Source organism: Mobula birostris, chromosome 4, assembly GCF_030028105.1.
Source record: "Mobula birostris isolate sMobBir1 chromosome 4, sMobBir1.hap1, whole genome shotgun sequence".
NCBI lineage: Eukaryota > Metazoa > Chordata > Chondrichthyes > Myliobatiformes > Myliobatidae > Mobula > Mobula birostris.
The window spans coordinates 128,418,263-128,440,501 of record NC_092373.1 but is presented as its reverse complement, the minus strand read 5'-3'; the positions used below and the strand labels follow the sequence as shown (position 1 = coordinate 128,440,501).

The window sequence follows — 22,239 nt, the reverse complement described above, 5'->3', positions numbered from 1 at the left end:
CTGCCATCTTATATGTGCTTCAAAGGTCAAAGTATGTGTATACTGTATACAACATTAAGATTAGTCTCCCCACAGGCAAGCCACAAAACAAAGAAACCCAGACTCCAGCAACGACCATGGACACCTTCACAGCGATTGCGCAACCACCAACTGCGACTCCAGCCTTGAACTCCAGGCCGGGTCTTTATGTGCTGCTGTTGTGACTCCCGTCTCCCCTTCCCCCACCACCACTCCGCAGCCCCGTCTTCCTCAGATCCCATCGTCAACTCCTGGGCCCTCGGAGGCTCCATCTTCCTCTCACCCCAACCCTCCCCTCTCCATTGACACCCCCAGCCTCCCCCACCCCCCCCGATCCCAGCTCTCATCCGTGCCGGGTCTTTACCATCCCCTCCGACCTTCAACTGTTGGAGGCAGAACGCTCTGTTCTCAGTAAGGGCCTCACCTTTGTCCCCCTTCGCCCACACCTCAGCGAGTTCTGTGTTCGCCATGATGCGGAACTTTTCTTCCGCCGTCTCCGTCTCCGAGCCTACTTCTTCGGCAAGGACTCTTCCACCCCCACCGATGACCCCTTCTCCCGTCTTCAACCCTCCTCTTCTTCATGGACACCCCGCTCTGGTCTTCTGCCTGCTCTGGATCTCTTTATCGCTAATTGCCGACGGGACATCAACCGTCTCGACTTCACCGCACCTTGTCCCCATTCCAACCTCACTCCTTCCGAACGCTCTGCTCTCCACTCCCTCCGCACTAATCCTAACCTTATTATTAAACCCGCCGATAAGGGGGGTGCTATTGTAGTCTGGCGTACTAACCCCTACCTTGCCGAGGCACAGCGACAACTCGCGGATACCTCCTCTTATTTACCCCTCGATCGTGACCCCACTAAGGAGCACCAGGCCATTGTCTCCCACACCATCACCGACTTTATCCGCTCAGGGGATCTCCCATCCACTGCTACCAACCTTATAGTTCCCACACCCTGCACTTCTCGTTTCTACCTCCTACCCAAGATCCACAAACCTGCCTGTCCTCGCCGACCTATTGTCTCAGCTTGCTCCTGCCCCACCGAACTCATTTCTGCATACCTTGACACTGTTTTATCACCCCTTGTTCAATCCCTTCCGACCTATGTTCTTGACACTTCTCATGCTCTTAAACTTTTCGATGATTTTAAGTTCCCTGGCCCTCACCGCTTTATTTTCACCATGGATGTCCAGTCCCTATATACTTCCATCCCCCATCAGGAAGGTCTCAAAGCTCTACGCTTCTTTTTGGATTCCAGACCTAATCAGTTCCCCTCTACCACCACTCTGCTCCGTCTAGCGGAATTAGTCCTTACTCTTAATAATTTCTCCTTTGGCTCCTCCCACTTCCTCCAAACTAAAGGTGTAGCTATGGGCACCCATATGGGTCCTAGCTATGCCTGCCTTTTTGTTGGGTTTGTGGAACAATCTGTGTTCCGTGCCTATTCTGGTATCTGTCCCCCACTTTTCCTTTGCTACATCGACGACTGCATTGGCGCTGCTTCCTGCACGCATGCAGAACTCATTGACTTTATTAACTTTGCCTCCAACTTTCACCCTGCCCTCAAGTTTACCTGGTCCATTTCCGACACCTCCCTCCCCTTTCTAGATCTTTCCGTCTCTGTCTCTGGAGACAGCTTATCCACTGATGTCTATATAAGCCTACTGACTCTCACAGCTATCTGGACTATTCCTCTTCTCACCCTGTCTCTTGCAAAAACGCCATCCCCTTCTTGCAATTCCTCCGTCTCCGCCGCATCTGCTCTCAGGATGAGGCTTTTCATTCTAGGACGAGGGAGATGTCTTCATTTTTTAAAGAAAGGGGCTTCCCTTCCTCCACTATCAACTCTGCTCTTAAATGCATCTTCCCCATTTCACGTACATCTGCTCTCACTCCATCCTCCCACCACCCCACTAGGAAAAGGGTTCCCCTGGTCCTCACCTACCACCCCACCAGCCTTCAGGTCCAACATATTATTCTCCGTAACTTCCGCCACCTCCAACAGGATCCCACCACTAAGCACATCTTTCCCTCCCCCCTCTCTCTGCATTCCGCAGGGATCGCTCCCTATGCAACTCCCTTGTCCATTCGTCCCCCCCATCCCTCCCCACTGATCTCCCTCCTGGCACTTATCCGTGTAAGCGGAACAAGTGCTACACATGCCCTTACACTTCCTCCCTTACCACCATTCAGGGCCCCAAACAGTCCTTCCAGGTGAGGCAACACTTCACCTGTGAGTCGACTGGGGTGATATACTGTGCCCGGTGCTCCCGATGTGGCCTTTTATATATTGGCGAGACCCGACGCAGACTGGGAGACCGCTTTGCTGAACATCTACGCTCTGTCCGCCAGAGAAAGCAGGATCTCCCAGTGGCCACACATTTTAATTCCACATCCCATTCCCATTCTGACATGTCTATCCACGGCCTCCTCTACTGTAAAGATGAAGCCACACTCAGGTTGGAGGAACAACACCTTATATTCCGCCTGGGTAGCCTCCAACCTGATGGCATGAACATCGACTTCTCTAACTTCCGCTAGGCCCCACCTCCCCCTCGTACCCCATCTGTTACTTATTTTTATGCACACATTCTTTCTCTCACTCTCCTTTTTCTCCCTCTGTCCCTCTGAATATACCTCTTGCCCATCTTCTGGTTCCCCCCCTCCCTTGTCTTTCTTCCCGGACCTCCTATCCCATGATCCTCTCGTATCCCCTTTTGCCAATCACCTGTCCAGCTCTTGGCTCCATCTCTCCCCCTCCTGTCTTCTCCTATCATTTTGGATCTCCTCCTCTCCCTCCAACTTTCAAATCCCTTACTCACTCTTCCTTCAGTTAGTCCTGACAAAGGGTCTCGGCCTGAAACGTCGACTGCACCTCTTCCTAGAGACGCTGCCTGGCCTGCTGCGTTCACCAGCAACTTTGATGTGTGTTGCTTGAACTTGTAGGTTTTGTGCTGGGTGCCCTCTAGTGCTGAACCATAGTATCACATCTTTTTAAGTAGCATGTGATTTTCTTTCCAATGTACATGGTCACGACTGTCCTGTATTATCATTGAAGATACACTTGACACTAATCTATAGATACTGTACACATTTCCAAAATGGCAATGGTGTAATTCTGCCAACATTGTTAATGAGGAAAACAATCATTTTACATTAAATTTTATCAGCAATTTCTCTTGAATTTCTACGCATGTGCTGTATAAAGCACCGTGATGACTTGTATTTCAGCCTGGTACGGCAACTGCTCTGCTCTACTCTGGGCCATCACAACCTTCAGAGAATAGCAAACACTACCTTGTCCATCCCAGGCTTGTCACATTCACCCGCCAGCCGCCGTGACCGTGCGTTACATCAGGAAGACTAACGGTATGGTCGAGAATGCCTGCCGTCCTGATCATTCCCTTTTCCCTCTTCTATCTTCTAGGAGGAGATACGGGACCTTGAAAGCCCAGCTGACCAGACTAAAGAACATCTTTCCCACTGTTATCAGACTTCTAGTCGATCATCTTTTTCAAACCCTCTTCCCAGTGATGTGGTTATGTTTTCAAAGTCTTAATTCCAACTGTTCCGTTACTGTGACTTCATCATTTCTTGTTGCACCAGCTCAGTTTGCACTATTATACTCCATCGTTTGTGCACTTGTCACTGCATTCATTGCAATATCTATTTTTACCATGTATACGGTTTACTCTGTGGGCATTCCATGTACGTTGGTGTATATCACAGTGAACTAATCTGTATCCAGTTATTCGCTGATAGGGTTACTTACAATCACTTTACTTTCTGACTCTAATGCTACTCTCTGAGATTAAGTAGCCTCTCTAATCAAAAAGCAAAAGCTTACATGAATGTCTTTCAAAAATTCAATTTGTCTCTCTCAATTATGACATTAGATAGCCAAGATCTTCTAAACCAGCGTTGCACTTCCCGACACACAATGTGACCCATGCATTGCTGAAGATTTTCCACTGGATGGGTTTCCTGTTGAATCACACTCCGTGTTTAAAGGCCAAAGTGATTTTTGAGTCTTGGAAAACTCCTGATTATTTTAATTAATTCCCACTGGGTGTCAGACTTGCTCAGCTGATAATGCTCTTGTTTCTGGCTTAAAATGGAATGGGCCAGATGCTGCACTACAATTTGAAATTATGATCAATTCACACTGCAATGCCCTTTAGTGGAAGCAATGCTTTGTTGAAAGTGCAAACCTTAAACAAAATTGTTAAACCTAAGGATTCAAAATTCTGCCAGCTTGCCTTCGGATTAATTGTAGAAATTAGTTAATGGCCAGAACAGACAGGACGGGCCATGGGTTCTTTTTGCATTTGGAATGCCATCTTGACTCAGCAAGAATTAGTAGATTACCACTCTAAGCCAACATTATCCAATCAATTCAAAACCATAAACAAGTTAACTGATTACTACCCCCCTTGGTCCCCTTCCCCCCTTTATCCCACCAGCCCCATCACCTTATCTTTTTTCTCTCCCCTGCCTTTTTGACCTGTCTTTCAACTACATATTCCACTTACTGGTACACCGTCCTCACCTCTTTCCCTTTTTTCAATGGTCCACTGTCCTTTCTTCCCAGATCCTATATTCTTTAGCCCTTTGTAACTCCCACCTATCACCTCTCAGCTCTTTATATCATTTTCACTCACTGCCTTCACCTGGATCCACCTATCACCCACCAGTTCTTACATTGCCCTCTCTTCCTCCCGACCTCCCATCTTTTATACTGATATATATCTCCCTCCCCTCCCCTCCAATGAAGGGCTTCAACCCAAATGCCAGCTGTCCATTTCCCTCCAGAGATAAGATCCTCCCGTACTTTGTGTGCTGCTAACTGATTATCCTTGTTTGTAAACTCCTGACACGTTTCCTAAGGTAACAAAGTGGAAAAGTAGTGTATAATCCATTGAGCATTTCTCAGTGACAAAAGTATCATATTGTTTGTTGCTAAACTTGGTTTAATTAATATGCTCCGTTTGCCTAAATTCATTTCTGTTTTTCATTATCAGGTACTACCCAGATTTGTCAAACTTCAGTGCATTCCCTCATTAAATCACCCGTTGCAGAAGGCTACAAAAGAAGGTAAAGTATTATCAATTTGGAAACACTATCAGTAACTTCTTTTCCCCTGAAGTCAATTTGCTTTTCAGGTATTTTATCTTTTACACTAAGTAAAAGGTAATAGGACTTATTTGAGATTATTCATGGAATTGTACTGCACCGAAACAGGATAGTTGTCCATGGGACCATTTAGTAGCCATTGTGCCAATTCTATTTACCTGCACTTCCACGACATGGCAGTTCAAATGGTCAGCCAGGTAAGTACCTGTCTCCGTCACCCATGAGGGCAGTGCATTCTAGAGTCCAAACACAATCTTGGTGTAAAGTTTCTTCCAAACAGCAATTACGTCAATAAAGTGGATATCCAGGAATCACGTGGCCCCCATGACAACTGACGACAGTAGGTGCTAACTACTTTGCCTCAGTATTTACAGTAGTGGAAGACGACAAATAAATGAAGAAAACTAATAGTGGACAAGGAGACATAATTTTCACAATTAATGAAAGCACATTGAAAGTAATGAAGAAAATAATGGTATAAGGGATGAGAAGTACCCAGGACTAGATGGTGATTTCCATCCTTTGTTTTTGAGAGATACAGTATTATCAAGGATCCCACCCATCCATCCAGCATCCTCTTTGACTTTCTGCCATCAAGCAGGAAACTATGATACATAAAGACAAGAACAGTCAGGATGGGAAACAGCTTCTTCTCTCAGGCTATTAGGCTTCTGAACTCCCTGCCACATCATATTCAAAGTTTCACCAGATTTTTACTGTACCCTACAATATTTAATCTATGCACTTCATTTTGTTAATCTATGCACAATTCATTTGTAGATTTAATTCTTTCCAAAGTTATTGTGTGTTATGTGAACTACTGTGCTTTACATCCTGGGTAAATATACCTATACATGTACACAGTTAAATCACAATAAACTGGACTTGACATCACGGATGTTTGAAATAGAATTATCCAAGTTTCCTTTCACTCTGGACGTATTCCTGGTGGCTAAAACAATTTGTGTGTGATTTTTCTACCTCAGAAAGGCGAGAGAAGGAAAATCGGAGCATTTTAGAAGACATCCATTATCAGGAAATTATTAGAGTTTATGGTTATGGAGAGAGTGAAGGATCATTTTGAATGAACCAGCAAAGAAATATAATGTGATCCTTGCTTACATTGCTCATTTTTATACACTTTTCTTGGCAAGGTTGCAAACATCTTTCAGATTTCTCTTATGTTCTTCACCTTAGATTTGAGATTTTGTCACCAATTGACCATTTCATTTATCTTAATTGAGAGAGAGAGAATTTTTGTGTAAGTGGACCAACTCAGAAGACAAATATGGAAGATGAAGATAAAAGTAATTGTGCTGCCCCTATCAATGTGTATTGATATGTGTGTATCACGTATACAGCTATTTGATCTGCTTCCTTCTCATTCATCCACCAAACCTTGCTGTAGGCTTATGGCTCGGCCACTAATTCCATCGTTCTGCATTTCTCTGTGTGAAGATGCTTACCTTGTTACATTTTATAAATCAGTCTTTCTTAATCTTCATGCCTCTCACCTGCCAGGAAAAGAACAATTGTGTTTATTCCATAATATATGTTCATAATTTTCAACACAAAGCAGAATACTTGATTATTGAAAGATACATACAGTAATTGTAAAATTTCCAACATATTGCTTGGTGAAAACCTTTATATACAAGGAGTTGGTACTCTAATACAAATTCTAACCCTCATCTTTAGTATTGAATGAACTACATGGTGGCCTTAGTACAAAGTACCCTGCTTACAAATTCCTTCCATTGACTTCAGATGTAACGTTAATTGCCTCTATGTAACAGGGTGGACAGTGGCACAGCAGATGTTACTGCTCCAACAACCTGGATGCAGTCCTGACCTCTGCGTGGAGTTTGCAATATTGTCTGTAATCATCTGGGTTCTTCAGTTTTCTCCCACATTGCTGCTGCTTCTTGCTGAATTAGATTCTGTAACTTATCCCCAAGAATGGAGTTGATGCGAGTAAAGCCAGTGAGAAAAATGTAAACACGTGAGGAAGTGAGAGTGACGGGGTTTTCCTGAGCCTCTCTCTCACATTGCATGAGTAGAGTGCAGGACAGTGAAATGCTCCCCTTGCAGGAGGTGGGAAGACAGGGAGACCTCCAGTGTCCCTGACAACTACACCTGCAAGAAGTGCACCCTGAAGCTGGAGCTGGAACAAACTCTGGGTCATTCGGGAGGCAGGAGGCTCAGGGGATGATTGACAAGAGATACCGGGAGGCAATTACACCTAAGGTGCAGGACACAGGGACCATCAGCAGAGGCAGAGTGGATAAGGACCCAGTGCAGTGTACTGTGTGTGTGTGTGTGTGTGTGTGTGTGTGTGTAAAAATGACCTGGCACAGGAAAGCCACAGCAGTCAGGTCTCCGGCATGGAGTATAGCTCTGTGACTCAGGAGGGGAAGTGGAAGGAGAGGTGGGCAGTTAGCAATAAGGGATTCATTGGTTAGGTGAGAAGACGAGAGGTTCTGTGGAAAGGTGCCAGAGTCAGGGACATCTCAGATCAAGGTCATAGCATCTGTAAAGTAGAGGGTGAACAACCAGAGGTCATGGTCCAGATCGGTATCAAAAACATAGGCAGGAAGGGTAACAATGTCCTTCAAAGTGAGTTTAAGGAGGGACAGTACCTCCAGGGTTGTGATCTCAGGATCACTACCTGATCATGTGTTAGTGATGCAAGAAATAGGAAGATAATACAGTTTAACACATGGCTGTGGAGAATATACAGGAGGGAGTTTCAGATTTGGATCGTTGGGCTGTCATTATTCGGTAAGATATGGCGCACTTGGTTGCAGCAGCCTCTCTGGGTCTAGCCAATCGTGTAATTTCATTGTTATGATTGCAAGACACTACTGGATATTAAGACGACCAAGTATTGCGGGTCTATCCCAACAGCAAGTTACTCAGCGTGGGCTTGTTGTGTATAGCGTCATCACTTGTTTCAGCCATCCAGGGAAGAAGGCATTGGGGGTGGTTCACAGTCCAACAAACAGTGCAAGTGATTGTCTTGGATGTTTTTCTTGTGATTGAAAGACCCTGTTGAATATTGGTAGACTACCAATTCATTGGTGAAACTGGTGACTGGGTAGCTGAGTGTCCTCAGTTGCTGCACAGACCAGGCCCTCATGCCATCGCCTGTGGTGGCGCCCAAGGAGGGAGAGGCTGGTGGCAGTGTGATTGGAGAGCAGAGGTGTAGCAGGCATGCTGGAGCCTGTGCTGGGTTGCATGCTGGCCTATCAGTCAGTGCTGCTCTCCAGTGTTCGCTCAGTGGAAGATCATCTGGACTGTGTTCATCTGCGGCTGCACTAGTGCGTGATGAGGAACTGCCGCGTGCTTGTTCTTCCAGAAACGTGGCTCCAGGACAATATCCTGTGCACCATCATTCTACAGGTTATGACACTCAGGGACTTGGGCTATATATTTTTCTGTTTTTCTGCCATCGTAACCATATGCTCTGTGGGCTGTACGCTGTGTGCTGTGTGCAATTGTTGGCACTCTGCTTTGCACCTTGACCCTGGAGGGACACAGTTTCATTTAGCTGTATTTATACAGTACATGTATGTGGCTGAATGACAATTAAACTTGAACTCTTCCAAAGAAAGTGGGATCTGTACAGACAGGATGGTCTGCACCTGACCTGGAGGGTGACCATTATCTTTGAGAAGGGTTTGCTAGTGTTGTTCTGCGGGATTTAAACTAGTCGTGCATTGGGTTGGGAGCCAGGATGCCAGGGTAGATAGTGGAGTGGTTGTGGGGGATAGATGATGTTAAGCCAACATACAAAGACAGCAATCGAAAGGGTGAGCATGGTGGAAATAATGCTGAGAGCTGCATCCATGTTAGTGCAAGGAGTACTGTAGGTAAGGCATACGAGCTTAGAGCATGGATCGCCAAGTGGCATTATGATATTGTAGCTATTTCTGAGATTTGGTTGCAGGAGTGGTAGGACTGGCAGCTTGACCGTCCAGGGTTCAGAGTTTTAGACATGATAGAGGGGCAAGTGATAAAGGGCGAGAGGTGGCATTACTAGTCCGTGAAAATGTCACGGCAATGCTCAGACAAGGGCTCGCCCGGAAGGCTTGAGAGCACACGTACTGAGGCTATGTGAGTGAACCTGAGGAATAAGAAAAAGATGACCATACTAATGGGATTATATTATAGACCACCCAATGGTCAGCAGGACTTAGAGAAGCAAATTTGTAGAGTGATAGCACACAGTTGCAAGAAAAATAAGATTGTGACAGCAAGTGATCTTAACTTTTCATATTTTGACAAGGACTCTTATTCTGTAAAATGACTGGATGGGATAGAGTTTGTCAAATATTTTCAGGAAACTTCCCTTAATAGATATATAGAGGTCCCAACTAGAGAGAATGCAATACTGGATCTCTTATTAGGGAATGAGACAGGGCAGGTGACAGAAGTGTGTATATAGGGGATCACTTTGGATCTAGTGATCATAATTCCATTAGTTTTCAAGATAATTATGGAGAAGGCTAGGACTAGTCCTTGGGTTGAGATTCTAAATTGGAGAAAGGCCAATTTGGATAGCATCAGAAAGGATTGGTGTAGATTAGGATGGGTCGTTTTCTGGCAAAGGTATACTTGGTAAGTTGTAGGCCTTCAATAGTCAAATTTGAGAGGACAGAGTTTGTTCCTCTTATAATAAAAGGCTAAGTTACAGGTTTAGGAAACTTTGGTTTTCAAGGAATTTTGAGGCTCTGGTTAATAAAAGGAAGGATGTGCGTAACAGGAATTGACAGCAAGGAACTAATGAGGCACTTGAGTATAAGAAAGGCAAGGGAACACAAGAGGGAAATCAGGAGGACTTAAAGAAGGCATGAGGTTGTGCTGGCAGACAAGGTGAATGAAAATACAAAGGATGTCTACAGGAACGTTAAGAGCAAAAAATTAGCAAGGGACAAAATTGGTCTACCTGAGGATCAAAGTGATCAACTATGTGTGGAGTCAAAAGATATGAGGGAGATCCTAAATGCTTTTTTTAAAACTTATGTACTTGCTCGGGAAATGGACACAGAGACCATCGAACTGAGGCAAAACAGCAGTGAGGTCATGGACCGTATCCAGATCTGAGAAGGCAGGTGCTTGCTGTCTTGAGGCAAATTAGTGTAGGCAAGTCCCCAGGGCCTGTCAAGGTGTACCCTTGTACCTTGCAGGAGGCTGATTCAGAAAATACAGGAGCCCTGACAGAAATATTTAAAACAACTTTAGCCATGGATGAGGTGCCGGAGGACTGGATGATAACTAATGTTATTCTGTTGTTCAAGAAAGGCTCTCAGAATAAATTGGGAAATTATAGGCTGGTGAGCCTGGCACAGTAGTGGGCAAATTTTTGGAAAGTATTCTAAGGGACCAGATTTATCAGTATTTAGATAAACAGGACCTGATTAGGGATAATCAACATGGCTTTGTGCATGATAGGTCATGTCTAACCAAATGTTTTCAAGGAAGTTACTAGGAACATATGAAATAGGAACACGAGTAGGCTATCTAATCTGTCTGGCCTGCTCTACCCTTCAATAAGATCATGGCTGATCTGGCCATGGACTCATCTCCACCTACCTGCCTTTTCCCCATAACCCTTAATTCTCCTACTATGCAAAATTCTATCCAACCTTGTCTTAAATATATTTACTGAGGTAGCCTCTGCTGCTTCATTGGACAGAGAATTCCACATATTCACCACTCCTTGGGAAAAGCAGTTCTACCCCATCACCATTCTAAATTTACTTCTCCAAATCTTGAGGCTATGTCTCCTCGTTCTAGTCTCACCTACCAAAGGAAACAACTTTACTGCCTCTATCTTATCTATCCTTTTCATAATTCTATATGTTTCTATAAGATCTCCTCTCATTCTTCTGAATTCCAGTTAGTACAGTCCCAGGTGACTCAATCTCTCCTTATAGTCTAACCCCCTCAGTTCTGGAATCAACCTGGTGAACCTCCTCTGCACTGCCTCCAAAGCCAGTATATCCTCCTTCAAGTAAGGAGACCAGAACTGCACGCAGTACTCCAGGTGCAGCCCACCAGTACCCTGTACAGTTGCAACATAACCTCCCTGCTCTTAAATTCAATCCCTCGAGCAATGGCCAACATTCCATTTGCCTTCCTGATAGCCTGCTGTACCTGCAAACCAACCTTTTGTGATTCATGCACAAGCATTCCCAAGTCCTTCTACACAGCAGCACGCTGCAATCTTTCACCATTTAAATAATCTGATGTTCCCTCTTTCCTTCCAAAGTGAATAACCTAGCATTTATCAACATTGCATTCCATCTGTCAGACCCTTACCCACTCACTTAACATACCTACAACTCTCTGCAGACTCTCTGTTGGTGGAGGTAAAACAGTGGATGTTTTCTCTGTAGATAAGGCCTGTGACAAGGTCCCACACTGGGGATTGTTCAAGAAGGTTCTGTTGCTTGGCAGTCAGGATGAGGTAGTAAATAGGATTTGACATTGGCTTCATGGGAGAAGCCAAAGGGTAGTAGTAAATGGTTGTCTCTCTGACTGAAGGCCTGAGGCTAGTGTGTCACAGAGATCAGTGCTGGGCCTGTTGCTGTTTGTCATCTATATCAGTGATCTGGATGACGTGGTGGACTGGATCGGCAAATTTGCATTTGATGCCAGGATTGGGATGAAGGCTTTCAAAGCATGTGGTGGGATCTGACCAGCTAGAAAAATGGGCTGAAAATACCAGATGGAATTTAATGGAGACAAATGTGAGGCGTTGCAGTTTGGGAGTACAAACCAGGGTAGGACGCATGGTGATAGACAAGGCACTAAGTGTGCTAGAACAGAGAGGTCTAGGAATACAGATCAATAATTCTTTAAAAGTGATGTCACAATTAGACAATTAGACAATTACTGTAAAGATGAAGCCACACTCAGGTTGGAGGAACAACACCTTATATTCCGTCTGGGTAGCCTCCAACCTGATGGCATGAACATCGACTTCTCTAACTTCCGCTAAGGCCCCACCTCCCCCTCGTATCCCATCTGTTACTCATTTTTATGCACACATTCTTTCTCTCACTCTCCTTTTTCTCCCTCTGTCCCTCTGAATATACCTCTTGCCCATCCTCTAGGTCACCCCCCCGTCTTTCTTCCCGGACCTCCTGTCCCATGATCCTCTCGTATCCCCTTTTGCCAATCACCTGTCCAGCTCTTGGCTCCATCCCTCCCCCTCCTGTCTTCTCCTATCATTTTGGATCTCCCCCTCCCACTTTCAAATCCCTTACTCACTCTTCCTTCAGTTAGTCCTGACGAAGGGTCTCGGCCTGAAACGTCGACTGCACCTCTTCCTACAGATGCTGCCTGGCCTGCTGCGTTCACCAGCAACTTTGATGTGTATTATTGAGTACTGGTGTTTGGGTGTTATGTTGAAGTTGTGTAAGACCAAATTTTGGGTATTGTGTGCATTTCTGGTCACCTTCCTACAGAGATTATATCAATAAGTTCGAAAGAGTATAGAGGAATTTTACAAAGATGTTGCTGGGACTTGATGACTTGAGTTATAGAGAAAGACTGAATCAATTAAGACTTTATTTCCAAGAAGGTAGGAGAATAAAGGGAGATTTGAAAGAGGTACACACAATTATGAGGGTTATACTGTAGATAGGGGAAATGCAAGCAGGCTTTTTCCACTGAGGTTGGCTGAAACTGGAACTAGAGGTCATTGGCTATGGTGAATTGTGAAGTATTTGAGGGGAACCTGAGGGAGAACTCCTTCACTCAGATGGTGGAACGAGCTGCCAGAGGAAGTGGTGGATGCGGGTTTGATTTCAATATTTGAGAGAAGTTTGGATAAATATATGAAGGGGGGGGGTATGGAGGGCTAAGGTCAAAGTATGGGAAGAATAAGGGTCTGTTTCTGTACTGTGGTGCTCTATATGTTCAGCATTACTGGCTGAGAACTCTATTTTATATATTTTGAGATACAACGCAGAACAGGCCCTTCTGCCCTTGAGCTGTGCCACCCACAACTCTCAATTTAACCCGAGCCTAATCACAGGACAATTTACAATGACCAGTTAACCTACCAAACAGTAGGTCTTTGTACTGTGGGAGGAAGCGTGGAGAAAGCCCATGCATTCTGTGGGGAGGACATACAGACTCCTTACAGATGTAATCAGAATTGAAACATAGAAAATAGGTGCAGGAGTAGGCCATTCGGCCCTTCGAGCCTGCACCGCCATTCAGTACGATCATGGCTGATCATCCAACTCAGAACCCTGTACCAGCCTTCTCTCCACACCCCCTGATCCCTTTAGCCACAAGAGCCGTATCTAACTCCCTCTTAAGTATAGCCAATGAACTGGCCTCAACTGTTTCCTGTGGCAGAGAATTCCACAGATTCACCACTCTCTGTGTGAAGAAGTTTTTCCTAATCTTGGTCCTAAAAGGCTTCCCCTTTATCCTCAAACTGTGACCCCTCGTACTGGACTTCCCCAACATCGGGAACAATCTTCCTGCATCTAGCCTGTCCAATCCCTTTAGAATTTTATACGTTTCAATCAGATCCCCCCTCAATCTCTAAATTCCAATGAGTATAAGCCTAGTCGATCCAGTCTTTCATCATATGAAAGTCCTGCCATCCCAGGAATCAATCTGGTGAACCTTCTTTATACTCCCTCTATGGCAAGAATGTCTTTCCTCAGATTAGGGGACCAAAACTGCACACAATACTCCAGGTGTGGTCTCACCAAGGCCTTGTACAACTACAGTAGTACCTCTCTGCTCCTGTACTTGAATCCTCTTGCTATGAATACCAGCATATCATTCGCCCTTTTCACCGCCTGCTGTACCTGCATGCCCACTTTCAATGACTGGTGTATAATGACACCCAGGTCTCGTTGCACCTCCCCTTTTCCTAATTGGCCACCATTCAGATAATAATCTGTTTTCCTGTTTTTGCCACCAAAGTGGATAACCTCACATTTATCCACATTCAATTGCATCTGCCATGAATTTGCCCACTCACCTAACCTATCCAAGTCACCCTGCATCCTCTTAGCATCCTCCTCACAGCTAACACTGCCGCCTAGCTTCGTGTCATCCGCAAACTTGGAGATGCTGCATTTAATTCCCACGTCTAAGTCACTAATATATATTGTAAACAACTGGGGTCCCAGCACTGAGCCTTGCAGTACCCCACTAGTCACTGCGTGCCATTCTGAAAAGGTCCCGTTTATTCCCACTCTTTTCTTCCTGTTTGCCAACCAATTCTCTATCCACGTCAATACCGTGTGCTTTAAGTTTGCACACTAATCTCCTGTGTGGGACCTTGTCAAAAGCCTTCTGAAAATCCAAATATACCACATCCACTGGTTCTCCCCTATCCACTCTACTAGTTACATCCTTAGAAAATTCTATGAGATTCGTCAGACATGATTTTCCTTTCACAAATCCATGCTGACTTTGTCCGATCATTTCACCGCTTTCCAAATGTGCTGTTATCACATCTTTGATAACTGACTCTAGCAGTTTCCCCACCACCGACATTAGGCTAACCGGTCTATAATTCCCCGGTTTCTCTCTCCCTCCTTTTTTAAAAAGCGGGGTTACATTAGCCACCCTCCAATCCTCAGGAACTAGTCCAGAATCTAAAGAGTTTTGAAAAATTATCACTAATGCATCCACTATTTCTTGGGCTACTTCCTTAAGCACTCTGGGATGCAGACCATCTGGCCCTGGGGATTTATCTGCCTTTAATCCCTTCAATTTACCTAACACCACTTCCCTACTAACATGTATTTCCCTCAGTTCCTCCATCTCACCAGACCCTCGGTCCCCTAATATTTCTGGAAGATTATTTATGTCCTCCTTGGTGAAGACAGAACCAAAGTAATTATTCAATTGGTCTGCCATGTCCTTGCTCCCCATAATCAATTCATCTGTTTCTGTCTGTAGGGGACCTACATTTGTCTTAACCAATCTTTTTCTTTTCACATATTTATAAAAGCTTTTACAGTCAGTTTTTATGTTCCCTGCCAGTTTTCTCTCATAATCTTTTTTCCCTTTCCTAATTAAGCCCTTTGTCCTCCTCTGCTGGACTCTGAATTTCTCCCAGTCCTCAGGTGAGCCGCTTTTTCTGGCTAATTTGTATGCTTCTTCTTTGGAATTGATACTATCCCTAATTTCCCTTGTCGGCCACGGGTGCACTACCTTCCCTGATTTATTCTTTTGCCAAACTGGGATGAACAATTGTTGTAGTTCATCCATGCGATCTTTAAATGCTTGCCATTGCATATCCACCATCAACCCTTTAAGTATCATTTGCCAGTCTATCTTAACTAATTCACGTCTCATACCTTCAAAGTTACCCTTCTTTAAGTTCAGAACCTTTGTTTCTGAATTAACTATGTCACTCTCCAGCTTAATGAAGAATCCCACCATACTATGGTCACTCTAACCCAAGGGGCCTCTCACGACAAGATTGCTAATTAACCCTTCCTCATTGCTCAATACCCAGTCTAGAATAGCCTGCTCTCTAGTTGGTTCCTCGACATGTTGGTTCAAAAAACCATCCCGCATACATTCCAAGAAATCCTCTTCCTTGGCACCCTTACCAACTTGGTTCACCCAATCTATATGTAGATTGAACTCACCCATTATAACTGCTGTTCCTTTATTGCACACATTTCTAATCTCCTGTTTAATGCTATCCACAACCTTACTACTACTGTTAGGTGGCCTCTACACAATTCCCACCAGCGTTTTCTGCCCCTCAGTGTTATGCAGCTCTACCCATATCGACTCCACATCCTCCCAGCTAATGTCCTTTCTTTCTATTGCGTTAATCTCCTCTCTAACCAGCAATGCTACCCCACCTCCTTTTCTTTCATCTCTGTCCCTCCTGAATATTGAATATCCCTGAATGTTGAGCTCCCATCCTTGGTCACCTTGGAGCCATGTCTCTGTGATCCCAACTATATCATAATCATTAATAACAATCTGCACTTTCAATTCATCCACCTTGTTACGAATGCTCCTTGCATTGACACACAAAGCCTTCAGGCTTGCTTTTACAACACTCTTAGCCCTTATACAATTATGTTGAAAAGTGGCCCTTTTTGATTTTTGCCCTGGATTTGCCGGCCAGCCACTTTTACTTTTCACCTTACTACTTTTTGCTTCTACCCTCATTTTACACCCCTCTGTCTCTCTGCACTTGTTCCCATCCCCCTGTTGTGAACTAACCTGCTCTCTCCTAGTCTCTTTAATTTGATTCCCACCCCCCAACCATTCTAGTTTAAAGTCACCTCAGTAGCCCTCGCAAATCTCCCCGCCAGGATATTGGCCCCCTAGGATTCAAGTGTAACCCGTCCTTTTTGTACAGGTCACACCTGCGCCAAAAGAGGTCCCAATGATCCAAAAACTTGAATCCCTGCCCCCTGCTCCACTCCCTCAGCCACGCATTTATCCTCCACCTCATTGCATTCCTACTCTCACTGTCGCATAGCACAAGCAGTAATCCCGAGATTATTACCTTTGCAGTCCTTTTTCCTCAACTCCCTTCCTAACTCCCTATATTATCCCAAACTCCGACGTTCCGAGTTATAGTAGTGTCGTGCTAACCACTACACTACTGTGGCTGGAACAGTAAACTGTATAACAATACTTTCTTTTTCTGGACTGTACCACAATACAACTACATTTATGGGTTATTAATTTAATAATGTAACAGGTTGTTAAAAATAGCTATTCTGATGCAAGTATCGAAATGACACAAGTGCTAATTAGGCACAGGTTTTGCAGGACAGTAGATCTGGGCTTCTCCCACTCACTCCCTCTGGGAATGTTAGGTGATGTGACTGACATTTTCACAATGGTTCACAGAACAAATGAAAAGAAAACACACATGTCTCAATCATTAACCTTGCTTCTACCAAGGCCATGTTGGAGAAGTTGTGGGATGTTGTGTACACACAAGGTGGAAGTAGTCTATCTTGTCCCCTCCCTTATTGCAACTAACGCTTCTCTATTCTTTACTATTTAGAACAACTCTTCCAATTGTTCTCAAATGCTTTCCAGCAGTACAGCACTTACTTCCCTGATTACCTCTTATCAATGAGTTTCATAACGTGCAACATATTCTACTCTCAGTGAACAATTGCAACCGTGAGAAATTGTGTAGAATGATGGTCCTGTTAATTTCTATCAGCTATTGAGAGAATTAGAGACCCATCATACAGAGGAGGCCATGGAGCATTCTCTGTGGAAAGCAGAAAGTAGGAAGAGAGGGAAAGATGTGCTTGGTGGTGGGATCCCACTGAAGATGGCAGAATTATGTGCTGGATGTGGAGGCTAGTGGGGAGGTAGGTGAGGACAAGAGGAGCCTATCCCTGTTGTGACAGCGGGAGGATGGGGTGAGGGCAGATATGTGTGAAATGGAAGAGATGCGGGTGAGGGCAGCTTTGATGGTGGAGGAAGGGAAGCCCCTTTCTTTGAAGGAGGACATCTCATTGGCTCTGGAATTAAAAGTCTCGTACTGAGAATAGATGTGGTGGAGATGGAGGAACTGAGAGAAGGGGATGGTATTTTTACAAGTCACAGGTGGGTAGAGGTATAGTTATCCTCCCGCTGCCACACCAGGGATAGGGATCCTCTTGTCCTCTCCTATCACCCCACTATCACTTTCTGTGGGGTTCACTCCCTCTGCACGCCCTTATCTACTTGTCCCTCCCACTGATCTCCCTCCTGATACTTCATCTGTCAGTCTGTTGGAGCTATCTGCTGTATCTGGTGCTCTCAGTGTGGCCTCCTGTGTATTGGTGAGACATGACGTAGATTGGGAGATCGCTCCACCAGAAAAAGTGGGATCTCCCGGTAACCACCCATTTAGTTCTACTCCCCATTCGCATTCCGATATGTCAGTCCATGGCCACCTCTATTTTTGTGATGAGGCCACACTGGGTAGCCTCCAACTTGATGGCATGAACATCGATTTTGCAAACTTCTGGCAATTATCCCTTCTCCCGTCATCATTATCTATTCCTGTTTCCCTCTCTCACCTTACCTCCTTACCTGTCCATCACCTTCCTCTGGAGCTCCTCCTCCTTCCCTTTCTTCCATGGTCTTCTACTCTCTGCTATCAGATTCCCCTTCTCCAGCCCTTTATTTCTTTCACCAATCAACTTCCCAGTTCTGAGGGTTCAACTGTACTCTTTTCCATAGATGCTGCCTGGCCTGCCGAGTTCCTTCAGCATTTAGGCAGATTTGTCCACTTGTCCTACTAGCTTCTAAGGAGTAAATTCATCCACTTCCTTCCATGCCCTGGCTTATTAGGTTAAGATTCTCAAATTCCCACTGCTTTAGCTTGCATCTTCAACTTCTTTCTTCAGCCATTTTCCCTTTTGGATCTTGCCATGTCCAGGAGACCTGCCTGGTGCTTTGTTGACCAAGTTCTAACAAACTATTGGCCATTCAACTTTCTTTGCCAGGACCATGTTAGCTGATATTAGTGTGATTTTCTCTCTAGAATCACTTCCCTCTTTCAAATGATCAGAAAAAACATTTACTACATGGATCTTCTGATGAATTACCATCCCATCTCAACCTCTTTAATGTTCTTCTTCACATTATCAAATTCAAAATCTGTGCCCTTCCTTACCAGAAATCCACAATTGAATTCACTCAGTCATGTTTCTTCTAATCTGACCATCAATAATGGCCTCTTGTGCTGTTTGTGTCACAGCTCTTCTGACAGATTTCATCTGTGTTGTCCATGTGGAGCTTGTAGGGTCTATCTGTGACCACATAGGTTGCCAGTTTCTATCCATACTCCAAGGACATGCAGATTTGTAAGTTAATTGATTGGCATAGACTGCCCTCAGAGTGTAGGCAAGTGGTAAATCTGAGGGAAGTTGTTGAGAATGTGGGGAGAATAAAATGGTTAGTATAGTGTTGGTATGAATTAGTGTTTGATGGTCAGCTGAGACATGATGTGGCAATAGGTTGTGTTACAGGCTCCCATATAAAATTAACAAATAAAATCCTATTGACTGTGATTCTGGGAAGCTCATTCTCATCTGCGGATCTCCCAAAAGACCGAATTAACTTTACCTGTCATACGTACATAGTGAAATGTGTCATTTGTGTCAATGACCAACACATCGTGCTCTGGGCAGCCTGCACGTGTGGAAATGCTCCCGGTGCCAACATTAACTACCTACAACTTACATGTGGAATGTGGGAGGAAGCTGGAGCACCCAGAGGAAACACAAGCAGTCATGGAGAGAATATAGAAACTCATTACAGACAGCTGCGGGAACTGAACCCTGATCTTCCAGTCGATGGCAGGCATGGTGTAGAGTGTTATGCCATCCGCTGCACTCCTGTGCCACCCTCCTCTGTATCCTTTCTGCACCCTTTTATGCTGCTAATCAAACAAAGTTTTTTCTCTCATTGAGATGGGTTCAATTCTTTTTCCTTTACCATCGGCAACTAGAAACTCATTCCTTGTTGCAACAGTGTTTGCTTAAATCACACAAAACTCTATCCTCTTTTTCCTTTTACGTGCTGTGCCTGGATGAATTAACACAAACACATGGGGTTAGTTCTCAGCTGTACATTGACAACCCACCTTTGATGCTTGCACTGTCCAAATTGTCGCACTGCTTTATCCATAGGTTTATCAAAGAGCCTGAAGCCAATGTCTTCAGTTCCTGCTACAACCTCCATTCCTTAATCAATAACACATTCCCCCTCACAGGGTACAGTGTCAAAGACTGAACAAGACTATTCTCAACACTGGAATACTACTTCTTGAATTAAGCTTCAAATCTCATATCTGTTTTATTATCACAGCATATTACTTTCACCCCTATGGCACTACCAATCTTTATTTAATATTCAGTAACAATTTGTATGTGTCACTTGTATTTTCTGTTGATAAACATTATTGAAATAAGAATTCGTTCAATTAGCTTTCTCTCTAACTACAATATTTACTGCAAGTCACCCCTGGAGAAGCTTTTACAAACATATCCAGCAGCTTCAAGATTACTATTACTGCAATTAGTATTTTTTTTCTCAAATTCATCACTTATTTAATTACTTGCATTTAAGTTCCCCAGCTGGTATAATACCCTAAGAGACATGAGCAGAATTAGGCCATTGACTCTGCTCCACCATTCCATCATGGCTGATTTATTACCCCTCTCAACCCCATTCTCCTACCCTTTCCCCGTTACCTTTGACACCCTGATTAATCAAGCACCTATCTACCTCTTCTTTAAATATACCCAATGACTCTGTCTCCACGGCCATCTGTTGCAATGAATTCCACAAATTCACCACCCAATGGCTAAAGAAATTCCCCCTCATCTCTAAATGTACATCCCTCTATTCTGAGGCTGTGCACTCTGGTCCTAGACTCCCCCACTACAGGAAACATCTTCTCCTCATCCACTCTATCTAGGATGTTCAATAATTGATAGGTTTTAAAGAGATTCCCCCCCATCCCCCAGTCTTCTAAACTCCAGCGAGTACAGGTCCAGAGCCATCAAATGCTCCTCATAACCTTTAACCCTTTCATTCATGGAGTCATTCTCGTGAACCTCCTCTGGACCCTTTCCAATGCCGGCTCATCTTTTTCTTAGATAAGGGGCCAAAACTGCTCACAATACTCCAAGTGCGGTCTAACCAATGTCTTATAAAATCTCAGCATTAATTCCTTATCTTATATTCTAGTTCTCTCGAAATGAATGCTTACATTGCATTTGCCTTCCTTATCACTGACTCACCTTTTGGATATCCTCCATGAGGACTCCCAATTCCTTTGCAACTCGGGTTTTTGAATTTTCTCCTCAGTTCTAAAATAGTCTATGCCTTTATTCTTTCTATTAAAGTGCATGGCCATACACTTCCCTGCACTAGATTTCATCTACCATTTCTTTGCCTATTCTCCCAATCTGAATACAGACTCCCTGCTTCATCAACACTACCTGCCCATTTGACCTATCTTTGTATTGTTGCAAACTTGGCCACAAACCATCAATTCTGTCATCCAAGTCATTGATATATATCATGAAAAGAAGCGGTCCAAACACAGACCCCTGCAGAACACTACTAGTCACCAGCAGCCGACTAGAAAAGGTATTCTTTATTCCCACTCTTTGGCAATGTGGGATCTGAACACATATCATCAGATTATTAGTCCAGAACTCAGGTTACCAGTCAAACAACTTAATCACTAGGCTTCAGTCTGTTTGCCGTGCTCCCTCTTGAGGAGACTCATCTTCAATTGCCAGGGAAATTCTGGAAATTCACTCTTTATGTCTCTCCATCCCTTTATCCCTCCCTCCACCTGCAAGTGCTCCTTAAGTTGTTCCAAACTTTTGCCTTTAGTTTTCTTTTCTCTTTGCAGAAACCAAGGAAGTGGAACGGCTATTGAAAACTCCTTCTAGTAGCAATCCACGAAATGTGCAAGTGCAAGGTCCTCGTTTTCAGCTTGCAAACCGTGCATGTGTCTGTGAGGTGATTTCCAAACCATACGCCGATGATTATCAAATACACCCAGAATGGGTGACCCAACCCTGGCACACTCAGTACAGAAAAAAACAAACATGAACTGGGTATAAATCTAGATGTCATAAAGAATTAATTTATAATCAAAATTTATGAAAGGAAAAGTTATTAATTAAATTGTTTATAATTTTTGTCCTGTAATTGAATGCAATAAAATTCTCATAAAGCTTTTTTTAAGCAGTGATTATTGATGCCAGCCATTTGCTAGTTTGAGAATATTACTAAGCTCAGGAGTGTGAAAGCATTTAATTTAACAGTAGCACAGATCAGGGCCATAAACTTGGCATGCTTCAACCTTAAAGATATAATGTACTTCATATTCTTCCAATTCTCATGCAATTATACTACAGAATATGAGTCACTCAGCAGCGAATTAGACTCTTAAGCCTATTATATCCATTAAATATTTCCACATAGTATCTTAATGCCTTTGCAAATTAAATAGCACTTGATCTGCACAAGGACTCCACTATCAGAAACTCTTCAGTATCAACAGTCATTTTGCTCTATTCCGGTTGA

The 22,239-nt window shown here is 44.0% G+C and overlaps 1 protein-coding gene across 1 annotated transcript in view; it reads left to right on the top strand.

The window, feature by feature from the left end:
• Positions 1–21,852, top strand: part of LOC140196020 (uncharacterized) — a 45,981-nt gene extending 24,129 nt beyond the window's left edge. The window contains exons 6-7 of the mRNA XM_072254718.1: positions 5,043–5,115; positions 21,560–21,852. Of these exons, the coding sequence (XP_072110819.1) occupies positions 5,043–5,115; positions 21,560–21,762 (276 nt within the window). The 3' untranslated portion in view covers positions 21,763–21,852. The remainder of the gene's footprint in view (positions 1–5,042; positions 5,116–21,559) is intronic.
• The last annotated feature ends 387 nt before the right edge of the window (positions 21,853–22,239 follow it).